This window comes from Rhinatrema bivittatum, chromosome 6 (assembly GCF_901001135.1).
Source record: "Rhinatrema bivittatum chromosome 6, aRhiBiv1.1, whole genome shotgun sequence".
Classification (NCBI taxonomy): domain Eukaryota; kingdom Metazoa; phylum Chordata; class Amphibia; order Gymnophiona; family Rhinatrematidae; genus Rhinatrema; species Rhinatrema bivittatum.
The window spans coordinates 276,768,229-276,790,940 of NC_042620.1; the positions used below are offsets into that span (position 1 = coordinate 276,768,229).

Below are 22,712 nucleotides of genomic sequence, written 5' to 3' on the forward strand. Positions count from 1 at the left end.
TTGGGGCTCTCTGCTGCCTGGGACAGCCACAAGAGCCTTGATGTTGCTGATGGAAACAAGGGGGCAGAGGGTAGTACCTTTTCGGGTGGAAGGAAGACTTCCTAGGCCCAAATTTCAATGACCTCCTAGCTGAGGAGGGTAGGTGCCAATGGAGAGATGTTGTAGGTACAGTGAGTCACTCCTGCACCTCCAGTCTGAGATCTGAGGCCCGCATCCATGCAAGCCTGCAGGTGCCAATTCTCACTTCAGAGACATTAGATGCCATTTCAAAAACACTGTAGGTCGCATGGACCTGTGTTTCTCACACTCCATGTCTTTATGCACCTGCAACTGTAGGATGTTTTGCTGTTGAGGCAGTTTGTCAACTTCTTGCACCTGCTTCAGGATGTCCCGCATATACTAGCTCATGTAGAGCTAGTAGGCCATTATGCAAGCAGTAAGCAAAGAAGAGGAGGGGAAGGGATGATACTGAAGCATCTGCTATAGAGCAAAGAGCAGACACAAAAAGGGGACTGAATTAACAAGTTTTCAATTTCTGTGCAATGCCATTCATGAAGGCTTCAATGCTGGCCTTTATAAACACTACAGCTCAGAAGTTTCAAACTTGTGCTACATCAACCCCTTTGTGTGTCACTTAATTACTGGGGGAACAACCACAAACAATGTTCTATCTCCTTTTTTCCAGGACCCAAAAAGAAGACTAGAGTTGGTGGTAAATCACAGAACAGAGCAGAGCTGATGGTGTAAATCAGTTTCATGGGGAAGACATTGTGGCCCTCTCCAGGCCACAAATAAAGCAGAGGTGAGTGTTGGAGCTACTTAGGCTGAGATGAGAGCAGCCATATAGCCTTGATTTTTGCATAATTTCCTGGCCATGGGAAAGGGAGAAGAATCAGGAGCTGAATGTCTGTCAGCCCTATTGCTAGTGCTGTTGCAGGGTGCGATCATGTGTATACGTGAGAGAGAGGGAGTGCGTGCATGCAGGAGAGAGCTCACTCCTGGCCCCAGCACCTTCCACTTTCTTTTAGTCTACACATTAAGCTCTGTGTGCACTTATGAAATCTACCATGCATTAGGTAGCTATGCATCATCAATGGCAGAGATGGTTCAATGAAATTGCCAAAAAATATGCCTGTTAGGAAAAGTCTGGGATCAAAAGGGTAAACACTCAGCGCATAGTTAAGCTCTGAAAATCATTGGCAGAGGATGTGGTTACAGAAGTTAGGGTAACTGGGTTTAAAAAAGGTTTGAATAAGTTCCTAGAGGAAAAATCCATAAACTGCTATTAATTAATAAGCAATAGTTGCTTGGGATCTATTTAATGTTTAGGTACTTGCCAGGTATTTGTGACCTGGATTGGCCACTGCTGGAAAACAGGATGCTGGGCTTGATGGACCCTTGGTCTGACCCAGTATGGCATTTCTTATGTTCTTAACACCTCCCAAGAGCATCCATAACTCTTATCCTTTCACAAGGGTGCCAAGGAATGGGTCTGAGTGTGCTTGGCCTTCTTGAGAGCAGATTAGGCGGCCACCAATTAGTAAATTCAAGACCCTTTTGGATAAGCTAAATCTCATCCACCTTCCTATTCTTGGGAAGCACTGTGATGGGGTGTTCCCACATCCTCATCAGTAACTCCACAAGGATCTCATGCACTGGGACTTTCACAATCTCCTTGGGAGCTTTCATATACTGGAGGGGTATCTAGCATTTTGTGCCTGTATCCTCTTCAGTCATCAACTGAATTGGGATGGCCTATGCCATCACCCAAACAAAGCCTGTGAAGGAGAGATCCTCCAGCAGGGACTTCCTTCAATCATCGGAAGAGATGGTTCCAAAGGAAGACCATCCAAAGCGATATCAGAAGCCACAGGAATCATCCCCCCAGGGGTCATAGGTGCCCTCGTCTCTGCTATCATCAGCTGGTAAAGGAGACCTTGGTGCTCAGCCTCCACCCAATGGAGCTGGCCATTTTGGCCCAGGTAGCGTTGCAGTCTCTGCTATTGGGGGAGGGAGTAGCTTCCTCCTCTGAGGAAATGGGAACGACAACCGGATCAGCTAGTGGCGGTGATAGTGCACCACCAGGCATGAAATCCATCCGGGAACCGACACCAGCTTTGTTGGTAACATGATGATAAGTGTGTGCAGGAATTCCAGCAGTGGCTCAAGGAGCCATAGTGCTGGTGTCAGTGCAGTCAATGCTCAGACACTGAGGCCATGCATTGTCTTCTCCTGAGCCAACAGCACATGCTTCTCTAATTCTTCCTTGAACATTGCCAGTTCCAGAACAGGCTAGGATGCAGGAAGTTTAACCAAAGAGAAGGATTGGTGGCTGGCATTGGGACAGAGACAGTGGTGCAACCCTGGCCTCAATGGAGGACTGGCTTTCCTTGCCACGAGATCACTTCAGAAGCATCACAGCAGAATCTGATATTTATTTATTTATTTATTTATTTGTTAACTTTTATTTACCGATATTCGTGAAGCACATCATGCCGGTTTACAATGAACTCAGAAATGATATATCCCCGTGCCTGGCACTGTCCATCGATGGGGGCCAATGCCGATGCTTCCTCAGCTTCCCTCAATGCTCGGAATGGTCATTCCTCAGTGCAGAGGTCAAGGATTACGAACCAGACATCCTCGACCTGGAGGAGCTTGACAAAGGTCGGTCTCCACATTCCTCTCAGCTGATACCCTCAACGGAACCGGTGGCCATGCCCATGTTGATGGCTTAGTGTCCATCAATGCAGCTCTGAGGTCCCTAGGTGCAAATGCCTCCGATGTCAATAGAATGTCATTTCTGGCCCAAAGAGGCACTCTATCTTGTCAAGTCATATCCAACGTCCCTTTGGTGTCATCCTGATATACTTGCTACAACCCAGGATGTCGTGCAGTGCCCCAAGGCAAAGGACACATCTGTCATGGGGGTCCATGATAGTCATGATCCTCATATACCTGGGGCACTGCTTGAAACCCGAAGTAGACATGTTGAAAAACAAAAGGGACTTGAGAACGAAATTGATGGTGGTGGCCTTTGATGATCAGTGGGCACTGAGTGCAGTGGTGCCTTAGGGGTATTGACAATGAAAAGAAACACTGAAAAACGAAGAATCTAACTAAGACACTAACTGAAGAACTTAATGGACCCCATGTCAAACGTGCAAGGAATACTTTGAAAGAGAAGCAGTATTTGAAAAGTACAAGAAACTTGCGCAGAAAGTGAGACTCACCCAACCGCGAGATGCACGGTTTTGCAGAAGAGACTGAGAGGACGCCGTGTGAATGCATGGTATACGGCATGCATGAGCATGTTCAATGAGGCTCAATCAAAAGTTCTAGAAACTTTAACATAAGTTTTCTGTGCTGGGCTATCAGATGTCACCCATGTGTGAGGACTGCCATCCTGCTTGTCCTCTGAGAAATTCTTTTATGGCCCCATTGGTGTGTAACAAACCAAGATATATCAATGTGATACACCACTATTTCAGCGATCTAAACAACAATACAAAAAATCATAGGCAAAGACCTCTATCGCTGATATTAATGACATTTTTTCGGATGCTGATGAGATTTTTTTATAGTAAATAAAATATACTTATTGCACCTACATAATGTGGAACGTACTTATTTAATATAAACTATGTTATGTTTGATAAAATGTTAAAGGAGTTAGAGGAAAGTTTCATACATAATGTAGGTACATACATACCTACATTATGTATGAAACTTTCCTCTAACCCCATTGGTGTGTAGCCTGCAACCGTTGAAAGGGTTACATACAGTCCAGCGGGTGCATCATTCCATAGAGAAAGGGATGCCAACTGGCCAGAATTTTGACTAACTCTGGCTTGTTTTCTTAAAGGGAGGCTGGCGGATGCCAGCAAGGAAACCAGCCATTCTAAGTGCTAGTTTTCTGTTGACTGCCAGCCTTCAAAGTGGCCGGGACTCCTCTGCTCCATCTGTTCTGTTTGGCAGACTTTATTTTAATCCAGGGTCATTCTGTGTCTGATTGTGGCAGTAGAGGTAGCATCCCACAGGAGAACCCATTTCTGAAGGCATATTGGGATGGGACAGAATCAGGGCATTATCCTCATGCTCCATCACCTCTTGGTAGGAGGCAGGGCCTGCAAGCTGATCCTGTTCTGTCCCCTCATCTTCAGAAGCTGATCCTGCTGCAGCCACTCTCTCAGAAATGTGCACCTTGTCACTGCCAGACAGGTCAAAAGCAAACTGATTCCCCCCAGCCCAGGGCAACAGGAGATGGTAATTCCGAAGGCCAATTTAGACTGGCCCACTGAGAACAAAGGAGTGCAGGGAACAACAGGCTGATCTAAACCAGGTACTGCAGGAGAATCTGGAACAGGTCGATTCATCCACCACCATCAGAAAAGGAGAAAGTCACAGGAGAGAACAGCCACACAGGCCAATTCAGGCTGACCATCCCCTGCTCCCTCCAGCCACAGGAGAGAACAATTTGCCCCACCAGCCCTGGTCAGAGAAGGAGTGCAGGGTAGGATGAGTTTCCTACTCCCAGGGAAGCACAACACAGGCCAGTGAAGACTCTCAGGAGGAGAGCCAGCAGGCTAGACTGCCAGTGTTGATTCAGGCTCCCTCAATCACCCCCAAGAATAGTAGGCTGCTGAAGTGAGGAAGCCTCCATTAATTCACCCCCTGACCCTACCTCAGCAGGCTGGAAATAGTGCCGGGGAATCTAGGAGAAGAATTGCTGGAAGAAAATACAACTTACTTCTAATTATCTATTGGGGGGAGTGAGAATTGGTGAGCACCTGGGATTGAATGGGGTGCTTTTCCCCATCCCATGAGGATTTCTAGTCTTAATTGTTCCATTGATTTCTCTTAGATAATCAGAGCTAAAAATTCATGACTCCAAAGTAGCAAACCTAGAATTGCATCAGCCTGTTTGGGTGAGTTGGCAAGCCTGGGGGCGGGGGGGAGGGGGGGGGGCTGAGAATGGTGCTTCTGTGCAGGCTGCAGGGGGTGGGTGTGTGCGGGTGAGTGTGGGTGTGTGCGTGCGCTGTACTGAAAAGTTCTGCATTTGTGGGATCTTATGCATGGGCAGGTCTGGGGGATACTTCATGTGTAATGAGATCATTTGTATTGGGAGCTCTGAGGAGGGGGCTGAAGAGTGCAATCACCTGTCTCCCCCCTCCTCCCCCCCCCCCCCACTCCCAATGTGAGCCACTGGAGCTGGAAACCTTAGACCCCAGTCCCCAATCCCCTGCTGACACCTCTTCTCTCACTACTGTGTTGGGGGGGGGCTCTGGGAAACAGGAATCAGATGTTTGGGGGAGGAAGAGATATTGGTTGTATAGAAACCCCTTGCTTCTCTACCGGGTCAGGATTAAACCCATTTTTTTGGGTGGAAAGGAAACAGCACCCCCATGTAGGAGAGCACATGGCGAGTTCCTCTGACATAAATACTCAGACCAGCATTCTACTTTCAGGAAAGTTTAATTACCCTTCTGGAGGGCACCATCCCCCTGAATAGACAAAAGAAGGCTGTCTGACTCCTCATTTACTTATTCATTTTAAGAGCACTTCCTTTCAGTGAGCTGGGAGATTTTCCAGCCTTGACTCATGAGTTCCCAACTTTTCTTAAAAGGCCTTTTATTTCACTTTTTCTGGCTTCCCCTTAATTAGGAGGTCAGTCCTTTGTTATAACATCACCAAGGGAAAGGGTCTCTTCCCTGAGAAGGAACCTGGGATCATCTGCATCCATAGGAGGGAAGGAGAGAGGGGAGCAAGGAGTTGGATGGACGACACAAAGGCCCATGAAGATTACGGGAGAATATCAGTCTGGCGCGTTAAAGGGAACAGGAGTTCAGAATCGGAGAAGTAGGAGACGAGACTTTGTATAACATTCTATTCACTATCTGCACGGGGGGATCTACATCTGCCCCTTACCATAGGAAAGGAGGGAAAAGATACATTTTAAAGTACCGGGATAATTAGCTTGACATCCATGAATAAAGAATTGATGTCACAAATTTATTCCAAAACCCTGATTGTAACTTCTCAGCTGAAGACATCATAATAAACATTTCATCATTTCACAGCTTCCAATGTGCTCTTTACTGTTTAATGAACTGAGCACTCCTCACTGCTGTATACAATTACTAGATGGGATTTATTTCACTACAATTGCAAAAAGGGCCTAGATGACTTGTTTCCCCTGCTCAGGGAATTCTGGAGATTAATGTAATTTAACATTAAGGGAAATTTACCACATTTGAAATGTGCTCTCTGCAACCTCTATCTGGGACTAATTAGCCCAGGTGTTACAGTTATAAAGGGGGAGGGGCAGGGGGTTATGGTGAGGGAAGGCCAGGAGTGGGCAGGTGATGTTTTTTTCCTTTCAAAACGTTGGCAGCCCTATGTAGAGATGGCTGCTCTTCCTTTACCCCATCCTGGCTATGACTTTGTGGGTGGGGATCGTCTGATGTTCAAATTTATAAGGATAGGCGAGAGAGGGATTAAATCTGCCCATCTGTAGGAAGGACAGGGCCTGATTTAGGCAAAACCAATATAGGCATATGCCCTTGGGTACCACAATTTGAAAGCACCCATGAACTGGGACTCCCTCTACTGCTGTCTGATTTCTGGGGGCAAAATCTCCCAACCCGGTCCTCTGCCTACGGGCACCATAATCTTAAATCCAGCCCTGATGATGGAGCTGCTAAGGATTTGTACAGCCTGCCTGCATTAGCAGGCCGGGGGCTGATGCAGTATCATGCGCTCAGGCTAGCACACAGCATAACCAAGAACTGGATGTGCGTTTTGGTACGTGCTAGCCTTACACTTGATGCAAAAAGGGGGTTAGTGTGCCCACAACGCGCGTGTGTAAACTCGCATGTAGCTAACAGCGCTCATCACATGTAAATGCCATGTAGATCAGGCTATTAGCTCCCGATGCAAAACATTGCTGTGCACCCAACGCGCACCTTTTAACACGGCAAATTTAACGCCAACCCCGGAACTGGCGTTAAGTGTTGCCACGCATCAAGGCTTCACTAAAAAGAAAAAATCCTGCTTTCTGTGGCTCTTCCTACTTTTAGTATCACTGTGCTACTAAATAGGAGGAACCACAGAAAGCAGCAACATGGAAAAAAAAAAAAGTCTTGATGGCGACCAGCTTAGGGAAACGGATGCTCAATTTACCAGCGTCCGTTTTCCTAACCTGGCGCCCGGTGCCAAGGGCGTGCTAGGGACACACAATTGATCCCTAGCGCATCCTTTGGAGCGCAGCACCTCATTACCATACTGCATCAGGCGCCCAGGAGACGTGGCTGTACGCGCATTTAAAAAAATAGGCACCCAGTTTGGACACATGTTTTTCCAAACGACTTATTGCGTCAGTGCCTGGGTGTGCTGAGGGGGTGTGCGGGCTGCCTGTGCTGTGACCCCGTTTAGTTTCATACCTTGCTTCCTCTTTGTTTCTTTCTGTCTCTCCAGTTGCAGCTGTGGGATCCCATCAGGCAGCCGACACAGAACTGGCCACAATCACAACCATCCTCCATCGCAAGCAGTAGGTGGGACCCTGCGGCTGTGCTGAGCTCAGATGCTCGAGACCTAGAACGAGAGAAGAGGGGAGAGAGTAAGAGCTGAGTAGCTGAGGCACCTCGGCAGTGTGTAGCTCTCCTTCCTGTATGAAAGTGAAGCCAATCACAGAGTGGAAAGAGCCACGTGTGGAAAAGCTTAGTCCTGATGCTGGGGGCGTGCAGTCCAAAGGTCAGTGCGAGTGATCCGTGGGCAGCTTTCCAGGACTCTGTCACCGTATCAGAGTGGGATGGGGGAACACAATAACTGCCGTCCTTTTATTTTCACTTTCATGTACAGCAGTTACAAAACCACCTGTGTAAAGTCTCGACTCGCCGTTCTGTATGGGGAATCAGCAGGTAACGCTTCCTCAGGAGGAGTGATCCTGACCCTTGAGCTTCTACCTTGTTACCAAAAGAATGAGAAGGCTGCAAAGACAACCATGCCAGACTCGGGAGGACGACAATGATTCGTTACCATAGACATAGAAAAGGAATGATAAAATAGTGCTATGATGGCAAAACACGAGAGACAAAGTCCCCCTTAATGGTGGGACAGTGTGAGCAAAACTAGATTTTTACACTAAATACTTCGGTACTGCTCAGTTTGAATAAAGAAATCAGTCGGTCATCATTTTCTTAAGCTACATTGGTTGGTGTTAAAATCTGTTGGCTTTCAGTGCACTGTTTTAGAGTCATATTTTGGTCAGCATGCTCTCACTGGGTAATATCTTATCCCAATATTTCAGAGGAGGCCCCCTTTTTCTCATCTGTTATTATTACTTGCTTTTCTAAACATTGCGTCACAGGTGAATGGCGGAGGTGGCTTAGAGTTCGTTCATTTTTCAATATCATGTTGGCTGTTCACAATGAGAGACCGCATTCGTTTAAATTCTGGTGTTTGGTCCCAAGTCTTATCTAGAGGTGTTGTAAAAAGTGCACAACCTCTATTCCTTTGCAATGGAGAAGAATGAGTGTATCATGGATATCATTATTAGAATAACATTTTTCATTTTTCATGTAATGTTATTCTTTATGTAGTGTGGTGAAATTTTGTTTTTAACTTCTTGGCAGGTAAATGAAAAGATTTGGACCCCTGTAATAGGCATCTGCTATGTGCAGAAACACCATTGGTGTATAGGGGCTTCATTCCTGTGTTGCTGGAACTTGGCATTGCTCGATTCATTTCTGGCCACTAAAGCAGCTTTATTCTGAAGACAGACTGCATCTTCACCTAAAGACCGCTGCACTTCTGCTACATATCTTATCTTGTATCCCTATTATCCTGAGCAGTTTGGATTCTATAATAAGACTATAAGAATTTGCCATACTGAGTCAGACCGAGGGTCCATCAAGTCCAGCATCCTGTTTCCAACAGTGGCCAATCCAGGCTATAAGTACCCAAACATTAAATAGATCCCATGGTACATTATAAGTTTTGGAGTAGTATCTGGACAATTTTTACTTGCAACAAAATATTAAATAAATGTTTTCCTCTTTAAAGATCATTGCATCTCCTCTCTGCGTTTCCTATGCAGAGCTTTAACAGATAGCTTGACTCTGTCCTTACTCGAAGGCAGAGGCGGCTGCTTCTTCAACTCCATCTTTATTAACAGGTAAAACAATTAACAGAGTCTTACTGTGCATAAACTGATTGCAGCAACCAGCATAGTCTGGGACACTGAAATAAAGACAAGTAAAATAAAAATAATTGTGCAGGATTGGCCAGGTTAACTGCTGATTCACATAAACCTAACCAGTAATGATCAAAGAAAACTGCCAAAACATGAGGCAAGAAAACTCCCTGGCACTTCGGCTTTCAGTCAGAGGTTAATCATTTAGAGCCAGTGCACTGAATACAGCAGAAGCTATGAAGGTGCATGCTGACCATCAGACGCAGTATAATAGCAACCAAAGAAATTATGCAAAGTAAAGCATGAACGCAGCAGCATTAGAAACAGAAATAGAAAAACTGCTGTGGAAGCAGGACACTGTGAAAACAGGACATAAGAACATAAGAAAATGCCATACTGGGTCAGACCAAGGGTCCATCAAGCCCAGCATCCTGCTTCCAACAGTGGCCAATCCAGGCCACAAGAACCTGCCAAGTACCCAAAAACTAAATCTATTCCATGTTACCATTGCTAATGGCAGTGGCTATTCTCTAGGTGAACTTAATAGCAGGTAATGGACTTCTCCTCCAAGAACTTATCCAATCCTTTTTTAAACACAGCTATACTAACTGCACTAACCACATCCTCTGGCTGCAAATTCCAGAGTTTAATTGTGCGTTGAGTAAAAAAAGAACTTTCTCCGATTAGTTTTAAATGTGCCCCATGCTAACTTCATGGAGTGTCCCCTAGTCTTTCTACTATCCGAAAGAGTAAATAACCGATTCACATCTACCCGTTCTAGACCTCTCATGATTTTAAACACCTCTATCATATCCGCCCTCAGTCGTCTCTTCTCCAAGCTGAAAAGTCCTAACCTCTTTAGTCTTTCCTCATAGGGGAGTTGTTCCATTCCCCTTATTTTGGTAGCCCTTCTCTGTACCTTCTCCATCGCAATTATATCTTTTTTGAGATGCGGCGACCAGAATTGTACACAGTATTCAAGGTGCGGTCTCACCATGGAGCGATACAGAGGCATTATGACATTTTCCGTTTTATTCACCATTCCCTTTCTAATAATTCCCAACATTCTGTTTGCTTTTTTGACTGCCGCAGCACACTGAACCGACGATTTCAATGTGTTATCCACTATGACACCTAGATCTCTTTCTTGGGTTGTAGCACCTAATATGGAACCCAACATTGTGTAATTATAGCATTGGTTATTTTTCCCTATATGCATCACCTTGCACTTATCCACATTAAATTTCATCTGCCATTTGGATGCCCAATTTTCCAGTCTCACAAGGTCTTCCTGCAATTTATCAACAGTGAACAAACAGGAAAACATCTGAGGATACAGAATACTTCCTGTCTGAAATAAGATTTCAATATTAATTTTTTTTTATTAAATTCTAATTAATGTAAGGAGTCCAAAGCACTCATGCTTCTCCACGAGCCAAGAGAAGCACTGTTTCAATGATGGGTCTAAAAGTTCTTTACAGTCCCTTGCCTGGCAGTCTATATTTCAGCTTTACAGAAGTCCATAAACTGCCATTAGTCAATAGGGAATAGCCGCTGCTTGTTGCCAGCATTCGTAGCAAGGGATCTATTTAATGTTTGGGTACTTGCTAGGAAACAGGATACTGGGCTTGATGGACCCTTGGTCTGATTCAGTATGACATGTCTTATGTTCTGAAAGGTGAATGTCTCTTTCTTGAGATCCCAGCTGAGACCAAGGCTGCACTGAATTGATGGTGTTGACTCTTAGGTTGATCTTTTAGATCCTTTGCATGGTCCTTCGATGAGAGCACCTCCATTGCTTTTGCTCTGTTGGAAGCTGTTTTATGCAGTCTCAGGTTAGCAATGGCTAACATATGTTATGTCCTTTTTAGCAGGTTAAAGCTCTCGTACTCTGAAGGCAGAGACTTGACTCCATCATCCACATAAAAGTCAATTTCTACAAACAATCTGGCATCTGTACCATACTCCATTTCTCCTTCTTGTGCTGTTCTTTGGAGTCCATAAGTGCCCATGGCTGGTGATGGTCTGCTGCCAAAGACATGCACTCTCATATGGTACTAGATGATGTCACTGCTGATGTTATTGTCACTGTACCATAGGAATCTTAAGTAATTCCTATTATTTTCTCGGACCACAAAATAGAACATCTGCTGGATGTGAACAATTACAGCAACAGGCTCTTTTCTGAAGTGAATTAAGATGCCTAGAAGGCTGTTTGTTAAGGCTGATCCAGTAAGAAGCATTTAGAGAAACTCCTTGAAACTGAGCACTGAATGAAATGCAGCCCTGATTTCATTGTGGGCATGGAACCTTGGACAGAGGTGGAGTTGACACATCCTGCAGGGTTGAGCCCTGCAGGTCCCCACCATCAGCTAGTGGAGTCAGATAAGGCAGAGGCTCAAGTGGAGTTTCACCTATACCAGCCCACGTTCTCCTCAGGTTGAGCCTTTGGGTGCTGGGGCTGGCAGGTCTTAGGTGGGGACCTCTGTTGATGGTCAGAAGATCTGTAAAAGAGACAAGGGCATGCAAGTAGAGATGAAGGCAAGCTTGGGTCATAGGCAGGAAGTGTACAAGAAAAGTCCAGTAGGCAAGCAGTGGTCAGTGGCAGGTGGTTTTCAAGGAAGGTCCAGTAGTCAAGCAGTGGTCAGTGGCAAGAGGCATTCAAGGAAGGTCCAATAGGCAAGCTGAGGCAAGTATACATCTAAGAAAAGGTGGAATGGAATGGCACCTTGAGAAGCCTGACAGGAAGGTGACAGCATCTCACCATGAGGACAGGAGAAGGGAAGAGCTGGCTGTGTCCTGAAGAGGCCTGGACCCTGTGGTGAGTGTAGCGGTCTGTGGGAGGAGCCCCTTCCTGAGGCTCAAGGTTTCCCCAGGTAGCCTAAGTGGAAATCCTTCAAAAGATCATGGTCTAGAATGTTGGAGGCTGGCTACCAAATGTTCTCCTCCAGGCCATATCCCTTCCAAGAAAGGAGTTACACAACCTTTTTACCCCTCCAATGTGATTTTAAGACCTCTTCAACCTCATAAATCGTGTTATCGTCGCTGGCCACTTCTTGCAGCTCTGGGGGTGCCCTAGGGGGACAGGTGAATATCAGGGATTTAAGTAGAGACCCATGTATCTTCAATGCTGGTGACAGCCTCAGCTGATATGTCACGAGTCTCACTTGCTGAAGTATAGAAAAGGGACCAATATAGCGGGGGGGACAAGCACATGGAAGACACTCTCAGGCATATATGTTGTGTGCTCAGCCACACCTTCCAACCCACATTAAATTGAGAACCTGGCCTTCTATAGACATCAATAGCCTTTTTGGTCTTATCAGCAGCTTTCTGAGTGAAGGTGTTTGTTGATATCCAAAGCTCTTCTGGTTCCCGGGCAGACAGTTGGGTTGCTGTTGAAAATACTGCTACGGGGAGCAGCAGAGATGCTAATGGCTGTCTGCCATAGACTAGTTGAAATGAGGAAGACTCGATGGTGGCACTGAAGTGGGTATTATGTGAGAATTCGACCCAAGGTAGGAGAGCGGCTCAATTGTCCTGGCGCTCGTTGACATAGGTATAGAGAAGGTTTTGAATGTGCATTTGTGCATTCTGTCTGCCCATTTTCATGGGGGTGATATGCTGTAGTGAAATCCAGCATGATGTCAAATTTTGTACAGAGGAAATGCCAGTGTTTTGTGATGAATTGTACTCCTCGTTCTGACAGGATGTGCTTTGGAAATCCATGTAGATAAAATACATGGATTGTAAAGAGCCACACTAATTCTGGGACAGAAGGACTACCCAGAAGTAGACAAAGTGAGCATCTTTGAGAAACTATCTACAACAACCCAGATCATGGTGGCACAGTCTAAGATGGAGAGGTCCACAATGAAATCTATAGACAAGTTGGACCAGGTTTCCCTAGGGGATGGCAACAGCTGTAACAATCCCCAGGGTCAGCCATGCAGCATTTATTTCTGTGCACAGGTAGGGCATGAGTCAACATAGGCCTTGACATCTTCCTTCATTTGGAGCCACCAGTAGTATTGCTGAAGCAGTGCAAGGATTTGAGCCCGTCCAGGGTGACCTGTGACATAGGAGTCATGGGCCCATTTCAATACCTTTTCATGTAGTCAGAAAGGTATGCCCGTCTTCCCTGGAGGGACTATAATGGAGGTGGCCAATAGAACCTTAGCAGGGTGACTGATGTGCCCAGGAGGCTCATGAACATCCTTGATTTGAAAGGAGCATGCCCATAGGTTTTTAAGAGCTGGACGATACCGCAATCCAAAGTTAAAGCAAGAAAAGAACAGGGACCAATGAGCTTATCTTGCATTCGATTACTGAGCATGGTGCAGATGTTCAAAAGTTTTGCGATCCATATATAGTGATATGGTGTTGGGCTCCTTTGAGTAGATGATGCCACTCTTAAAGAGCTAATTTAATGGCTAAGAGTTCTCTGTCGCCAATGACAGTTATGTTCCATGGGAGAAAATTTCTTTGAAAAGAACTAATAGGGATGGAGAACACCTTTTGGAGAGTGTTGGCTTAGAACTGTGCCTACATCCCAGTGTAGAAGTGTCTACTTCAAGGATGAAGGGACGCAAGGGATCTGGAAAACAGAGACAAGACTTCTTCAAGAAGGCATCCTTAAGTTCTCTGAATGCCTCTATGATTTCAGGGGACCATTTCGGGTGAGGGTGGTAAGGGCCTTTGCCATGGAAGACTTAATAATTGGTAAATCCTACTGGCTGGATTCAGGGTCCATGATTGCAAGGTTCTGGAGGGAGCCTCGGTGCATGACCCCAACCCAGAAATGTCACTGCAATGACCAGGCTAGATATATGGGGGGTGGAGATAAGAACATAAGAACATGCCATACTGGGTCAGATCAAGAGTCCATTAAGCCCAGCATCCTGTTTCCAACAGTGGCCAATCCAGGCCATAAGAACCTGGCAAATACCCCAAACCTAAGTCTATCCCATGTTACAGTTGCTAGTAGCAAGTGGCTATTTTCTAAGTCAACTTAATTAGTAGCAGCTAATCAACTTCTCCTCCAAGAACTTATCCAATCATATTTTAAACCCAACTACACTAAACACTAACTGCACTAACCACATCCCTTGGCAACAAATTCCAGAGTTTAATTGTGCGTTGAGTGAAAAAGAACTTTCTCCGATTAGTTTCAAATGTGCCACATGCTAACATCATGGAGTGCCCCCTAGTCCTTCTATTATCTGAAAGAGTAAATAACCGATTCACATTTACCTGTTCTAGACCTCTCACAATTTTAAACATCTCTATCATATCCCCCCTCAGCCATCTCTTCTCCAAGCTGAACAGTTCTAATCCCTTTAGTCTTTCCTCATAGGGGAGCTGTTGCATCCCCTTTATCATTTTTTTAATTCCTTCAGAACCCTGGGGTTCTGAAGGAACTAGGTTCACCATGATTTGGTTCAGTCCATCTGAATCATTACCCATGAAAACCTTCTCTGGAATGGATATCTCCCCAACATCTTCTTTAGTAAACACCGAAGCAAAGAAATCACTTAATCTTTCCGTGATGGCCTTATCTTCTCTAAGGGGCGGATTTTAAGAGCCCTGCTCGCGTAAATCCGCCCGGATTTACGCGAGCAGGGCCTTGCGCACCGGCGCGCCTATTTTCCATAGGCCTGCTGGCGCGCGCAGAGCCCCGGGACTCGCGTAAGTCCTGGGGTTTTTCGAGGGGGGCGTGTCGGGGGCGTGTCAGGGGCGGAGCCGATCGGCGCGGCATTTCGGGGGCGGGACGCGGCATTTCGGGGGCAGGCCCGGGGGCGTGGTTTCAGCCTGGGGCAGTCCAGGGGCATGGCTGCACCCTCCAGAACCGCCCCCAGGTTGCGTCTCGGCGCACTAGCGGCCTGCTGGCGCGCGGGGATTTACTTCTCCCTCCAGGAGGCGTAAATCCCCGGACAAAGGTAGGGGGGGTGTTTAGATAGGGCCGGGGGGGTGGGTTAGATAGAGGAAGGGAGGGGAAGGTGAGGAGAGGGCGAAAGCGAGTTCCCTCCGAGGCCGCTCCGATTTCGGAGCGGCCTTGGAGGGAACGGAGGCAGGCTGCGCGGCTTGGCGCGCGCCGGCTGCACAAAATCGGCAGCCTTGCGCGCGCCGATCCTGGATTTTAGCAGATACGCGCGTATCTACTAAAATCCAGCGTACTTTTGTTTGCGACTGGTGGGCCAACAAAAGTACGCGAACGCGCATTTTTTGTAAATCTACCCCTAAGTGCTCCTTTTCCCCTCGATCATCTAAAGGTCCAACTGACTCCCTCACAGGCTTTCTGCTTCAGATATATTTTAAAAAGTTTTTACTGTTTTATTTATTTATTTTAAAACTTTTCTATACCGTCGTTAAGTTAGATAACCATCACAACGGTTTACAGCAAGGCACGCTAATGAAAATGTGAGTGGTATAGATTACAAATTAATCATGTGCCATCATAGTGCGGTAACAATTCATTTAAAAAAAAAATGTGTGTAAATTAGGCTTGTCTGTTGGGATCATATTAGGCAGTTTGAATTTAACATTAATGTGCATTTGTAGCTTACAAGTAACTACTTTTAGTTTGGTGCGTCCTTATCAGTCAACTGTTTTTTTCCTTCTCTTTATCTTTATAAAAAGCTTGTTTAAAAAGCCAGGTTTTCAGATTGGTTTTGAATATTTTGAAATTACTCTGCAGCCTTAGTTCGAGTGTGTGAGTTTTCGCCTCTACGACCAACTTCTTTTCAAATTCTGTCTTAGCCTGTCTTATCAATGTCTAACATTTAACTTGCCAACGCTTATGCTTTATCCTATTTTCTTCTGATGGATCCTTCTTCCAATTTTTGAATGAAGATGTTTCACCTCACCCTCACCTTTTAACCATGCCAATAATCGTTTAGTCTTCCTTCTAGGATGGCATTTTTTTTAACAATATCCACGCTTCTTGCACACTTTTTACCTTTGTAGCTGCTCCTTTCAGTTTTTTTCTAACTATTTTTCTCATTTTATCAAAGTTTCCCTTTTGAAAGTTTAGCACTAGAACCGTGGATTTGCTTACTGTCCCCCTTCCAGTCATTAATTCAAATTTGATCATATTATGATCACTGTTGCCAATGGCCCCACCACCATTACCTCTCTCACCAAATCCTGCGTTCCACTAAGAATTAAATCTAAAATTGATTCCTCTCTCATCGGTTGCTGAACCAATTGCTCCATAAAACAGTCATTTATTCCATCCAGGAACTTTATCTCTCTAGCATGTCCTGATGATACATTTACCCAGTCAATACTGGGGTAATTGAAATCTCCCATTATTACTGCACTACCAATTTGGTTACCTTCCATAATTTCTCATAGCATTTCACTATTTCACCATCTTGGCCAGGTAGATGTTAGTATACTCCTATCACTATACTCTTCCCCAACACAAAAGGGATTCTACCCATAAAGATTCGATTGAGCATTTAGTCTCATGCAGAATGTTTATCCTGTTGGACTCTATGCCATCCCGGACATAAAGTGCCACACTGCCTCCTGGATGATTCTCTCTGTCATTGCGATATAATTTGTACCTCGGTATAGCACTGTCCCATTGGTTATCATCCTTTCACCATGTCTCTGAGATGCCAATTAAGTCTATGTCGTTATTTACTGCTATACATTCTAATTCTTCCATCTTACTTCTTAGACTTCTGGCATTAGCATACAAACATTTCAAAGTGTGTTTTTTGTTTGTATTTTCATTCTGCTTTTTAATTGATAGTGATAAGTTAGAATTTTTTTTTAGCTCAGGTGAGTTTTGAGGTACAGGCACTTGGACTACTTTTCTTATTATTGGAACCTCACTGTTGGGATGCCCTAATTCTAATGCATCATTAGTATCCTTTGAAGATACCTCCCTCCGAACCATGCGCTGCTGAGTGACTGTCGGCTTTCCCCTTTGTTTTCGTTTAAAAGCTGCTCTATCTCCTTTTTAAAGGTTAGCGCCAGCAGTCTGGTTTCACCCTGGTTAAGGTGGAGCCCATCCCTTTGGAAGAGGCTCCTCCATCCCCAAAAGGTTCCCCAGTTGCTTACAAAACTGAATCCCTCTTCCTTGCACCATCGTCTCATCCAGGTATTGAGACTCCAGAGCTCTGCCTGCCTCTGAGGACCTGTGCGTGGAACAGGGAGCATTTCAGAGAATGCTACCCTGGAGGTTCTGGATTTAAGCTTTCTACCTAAGAGCCTAAATTTGGCTTCCAGAACCTCCCTCCCACATTTTCCTATGTTGTTGGTGCCCACATGTACCACGACAGCCGGCTCCTCCCCAGCACTGTCTAAAATCCTATATAGGTGACGGGTGAGGTCCACTACCTTCGCATCAGATAGGCAGGTTACCAGGCGATCCTCACATCACCAGCCACCCAGCTGTCTATATCCCTAATAATCGAATCACCAGCTATGATGGCCGACCTAACCCTTTCCTCCTGGGCAGTAGTCCTTGGAGACACATCCTTGGTGCAAAAGGACAATGCACCACCTGGAGTGCAGGTCTTTGCTACAGGATCCTTTCCTGCTGCACCAGGTTGATGCTCTCTGATCTTGAGACCTTCTTCCTCCAAGGCAGCACCAGGGCTGCCAGTCTGAAGTTGGGACTTGGCTACTATGTCCCTGAAAGTCTCATCTATATACCTCTCTGTCTGCCTCAGCTCCTCCAGGTCTGCCACTTTAGCCTCCAGAGATCAGATTCGTTCTCTGAGACACAGGAGCTCTTTGCACTGAGTGCACACATACAACTTCTCACCAGTGGGTAAAAAATAATACATGAGACACTCGATGCAAAAGACAGGGAGCGCCCCCCCCCCCCCCCCCTTGCTGCTGGACTGCTGCCTTAGTCTCAAATTTGACTGTTCCTAGTTAAGTAGGAGTAGTGACCTACAGGGGAATGCTCAAACTCTCAATAAGGTGTGGGGAATTCGTGAAGTTAAAAGGCTGATTTGTTTTTTTGGTTTTTTTTAGTGTGAAAGTGGCACCTGCCTATAAATTAAAGGATGAGCTGAGAAAATATGAGGAAACCTCCAGGGCACTAGGTCCCAGCCCTGCTTCAGACTGGGCTGGAAGAAAAAGGAGGAGACTGCCAGGACCAAAGAAAAATTCATAATTCAGGATAAGAAAGATAAAAAAACCAGAGGAAGAAAGATATTACAAAGGAAAAAGCCTTAAGGCCAGCATCAGTTGTAGAAGTGGTTCCAGGGTAGAGAAACTTCCCTGCAAGTTAACACGTGAACCTCAGGAAATCGCCCCCAGACAGATGGATTGAACACAAAACGCAGAAAGTCAAATTCAAAAGATTTGTGCAGCTAACTTTGGGAATCAGTTGGACAAATCCCTCCAGCCCCCATTGCAGTGGCATACCTAAAGTATTTGGTACCCGGGGTGGATACTTCCTTTGGTTCCCAACCCCCACCCCCAGATTCACTTCTCTGTCCCTCCTCCCCTCCCCCCACCAGTGATCTCCGGTTTCCCTCTCCCTCACACAGGCTCCCTCTCTCTCTTGCACACACTTTCAAACACCCCTGCAACACAGGCTCCCTCCATTTCTCTCTCATACATACACACCCCCATTCACACAGCTCTCTCTCACACACAAACTTGCCGCCTCACGCCCATACACTCACACACACACACATACTCTAACACACATAGACACAAACACTCTCTCCTCACTTCCTACCCTGCTCCCCATCAGAAGCACAGCAGCAGTTTCCTCCTTCTGCCCCCCCCCCCCCCCCGACAGACGGGGACTCTTCATTTTTCTTGAAGCAGCACGGGGACTGGTGCAGCTCTACTTCCTGCATCTGCGGTGGGAAGGGTGGAGGGCAGTGCTGTTCCTCTTCCTCCTGCTTCGGGCCGCGACTACATGACCTTTCCTTTTTCCAGCCCACGTGGACCCACTACTTCCTCTTCTGGGCCACGGGGGGGTTGGAAGAAGAAAAGGCTATGCAGTTGCTGGCTCCAGACCCGTGGCACCCTAGGTGACCACCCAGTACTCCCATCGCTCGCAGCCCGGAGGCCTCCCTCTTCTTCTAGCTTGAGCGGGATAGTCTCTGCTCATGGCGGCCGATTCCCGGCTGTCACCCGGGGCGGACCGCACCCCCACTTAGTATGCCACTGCCCCATTGACAGGTAAATTTTGTCCGGCCAAACCGTTGCCTACACAAAATGTACCTGCATAAGAAGAGGTGGTGCTGAAGGCATTCCTGTGGCATGGTTAGACTTTACCTGGTAAAGCTGGTTGGGAGAAAGGTTGTCCTAAAATTATCAGATAACTTTATTCTGATATATTTAGCAGCAGACGTATCTTGATAAATCCAACTGAATATCCAGAAAAAGTGATCTGGATAACTTACCTGCTCACCAGCTCTTTAAATATGGACCTCATAAGAACATAAGACTTGCCATACTGGGTCAGACTGAGGGTCCATCAAGCCCAGTATCCTGCTTCCAACAGTGGCCAAATCCAAGTCACAAGTACCTGGCAGGATCCCAAACAGTAAACAGATCCCATGCTACTGATGCTTGTAATAAGCAGTGACTTATCAGCATTCGTAGCATGCTCCTAAAGGTAGAATGATCAGGCAGATGATGAAACGCCAGCAGAAACTAGGGAAGCTAACAAAATCAGCAGCACAGTAATAATGGGTGATTTCAATTACTGGCACTGACCAAGGGGCAACAAAATATTATACCATTCACGAATCAATACTAAGATACAACTTTAAAAAATGGTGTTTACAATATTAATTATTTTATTACAATATACATCACATAACATGAAATATCACACCACTATACATCAGTCACAACCTTAAAAAATATCCTATCTACCCTAACTAGGACCTAGTTTCGACGAGCCCACTCGTCTTCTTCAGGGGACATCCAATTAAAACCACACTCTCACATGTGCATGAAACATAAGACTTTTACATAATATCTGAAAAACAATCACCGAAAACACGACATTACCACATATACATAAATATTGAATATTGTACAAAATAAACAGAAGTTATTTATATCATATTAAACCAACAAAAAATTGAATTTCTTACACTTTAATTTTTTACTATTACAAATTTCCATCCCATATAAACCTCCACAGTCTGTTATCTCTACAAATCTCTCTTTATATCTAATACAGTCTTTAATAAAACAATACTGTTTTCTTACCTGATACCAATGGCTACACCCAGCCAAACCTCTCTCATTGATAGATAACACATATCTTTATTCTCTTCACGATGGCCAAAAAATTGCTATCTTATGATGTTAGCTCAGAACCTTAATCACCACCAACTTCAGGAAAAAGTCACAAAAAAGTCAATTATTACCATATAAAACAGTTCTACTTTCAAAAACCAGCATTCAAACTTAAAAAGTCTGCTACCATCCGTACCTAATACGTCCAAACCTTCCATAAATCATTTATTACACACTGACGTATGCATGTAAATTTCAATGCGATAAACAAACCACTCCTCTCCATATACTGCAACAGCACTTCAATGATTAAAAAATTCATGTGAAAATGAGACTTTGGAAAAGTTTATTTAAAAAGGTATATTTATACAGTAAATAGTTCTGGAGTCCAGATAAAATACAGATTCATGAGAAAAATTTGCTCCGTATTGATAGATATCTAAGAAGTGTTACGAAAAGGCTTTTAGCTGCTTTTGAAGTAGTTCTGAAGAGTTTTAAATTCAGATATTGAATTGAAAGGGGGTTTTTCATGGGATTTTGAGTATATGGGTGCTGTGGTAATGTTGTGAATGATGAGAGAGTGGATTTGATGTGTTTATTTTGTATTTTGGGAAAGATGACATTTTATTTAGAAACTATAGATTTTAATTTTGTTTAAAAGTTTAGTCTTTGTCACTTGAAGGGGTTGAGTTCCATTAGTTCAAATCTCAGAACAGCTGTGGCAGAGGAAGCTGTTGCTATGGAATTTCCTTGACAACAGACTCTTATCAAAAATCCTTGAAGTGAAAATGCAGAGTAATGTTACTATTTTAAAGACAAAGCACTTTTAAAATATTTTTATTTGTGATGATAAATAAAAGTAAAATACTGAAAATTTCTTCGACATCATTGTTTACTAATGGAATTATTACATACATGTCCTTATTTATCTTAAATGAAGAAGCAAGCAACTATTTTGTTTAGTGATCTCATCTAGAGTAATAATCTCTTAAAGCTAATAGTAGTTACAGTTTAGAAGATTGAGGAGATTCCTGAGCTGACAGTCACGAGAGAGAGACCTGTGTCGTGGCTACTGATTCTTTGAGGCCTAGTAGAAAAACATTATAATTGAAGCTAGTTAGGCAAACACATGGAATGTTTATGAGAATGTGTGGTAACATTTATTTGAGAGATGAATCTGGTATAGATAAACCAGTTCTTAATCATTTTATTATAATATTGAGAAATATATCTGGTGTAGATAAACCAGTTTCCTCAATTGTCACAAAAAGGATAAACCTAAAGTACATAAATTCGTACCTTTACTAGTTGTCACTGAAAATTATTTTAAAACTTTTGCCCAAGAGTAATGGTAAATATCTGATACCCTGAATAGTTATATAATGGATTTCTTGGTATGTGTGTTTGAGTGAGTGGGTTCCTGGCAGCTCTGATACTATTGATTCCTGAGAAAGAAAAAGATCTTCAATCAACAAAAACACACTAACTGGGTTATTTTCTAAAGGCTTATCGTATGTGAAAAGGCCGTATCGCGTATTGCCCTTTCCGCTTGCAATAGCATGCAAATTCGAGTCGGGGCGGAGTTGGCGGGGTCTTCGCTGCTGGCGATAACGTTACCAACGTTATCGTCAGCAGTAGCACGCCGAATAGCACCACCTTTCACAGTGGCGCTATTCGGTGCGAAAGCCGGCAGCGAAGACACCGCAGTGGTGCGAAGGCTGTGGGCTTTTGCAGGCCCGCCCCCCCCCCCCATTTTCACTGGATTCATCATTCTGCGATGAATGATGAATCCAGGCCTAAGATAGATAGGTTAAGTCACTGAGAGCGAGGAAAATGTTTATTTTTATTTTGCAATAAATAGATTTCCAGTACACTAAGGTTCCTGATTTGCATAAATGTAGCAAGACTTTAGTAATCGGAAAAGAAGAACTGAAATAGGGAGTTAGGTTTTCCTTTATTGGTTTAATAAGCAAGGATAGTATGTAAAAGAGACTATGAGCTCAAGAGGTGCTAGACCAAAAAGGAGTACCAGAGTTAAAAATCGTATGGGTAGAGAGTTCCAGCCTGCGCTAGGTAGCATCGCAAGCCAGCATCTTGTCATGAGCATCTAAAGCTCCCCATCAGCCTATGATAAAAGGTTAATCCATGCTAGCCTGCTGCGGTAACAAGCATCGAACTCAAACATCCACTGAAGATTAAAGCTTCACTATAATGAGACATAAGATATTACATCAGTACGCTTGCAAGCTTAATGCAAGTTTGGTACCAAACTACATACTAG

The 22,712-nt window shown here is 44.6% G+C and overlaps 1 protein-coding gene across 1 annotated transcript in view; it reads right to left on the reverse strand.

Moving 5' to 3' along the window:
• The window catches only part of GDPD2 (glycerophosphodiester phosphodiesterase domain containing 2), a 185,125-nt gene that overhangs the window by 123,878 nt on the left and 38,535 nt on the right, over nucleotides 1–22,712 (reverse strand). The window contains exon 2 of the mRNA XM_029607252.1: nucleotides 7,443–7,593. Within this exon, the coding sequence (XP_029463112.1) occupies nucleotides 7,443–7,541 (99 nt within the window). The 5' untranslated portion in view covers nucleotides 7,542–7,593. The remainder of the gene's footprint in view (nucleotides 1–7,442; nucleotides 7,594–22,712) is intronic.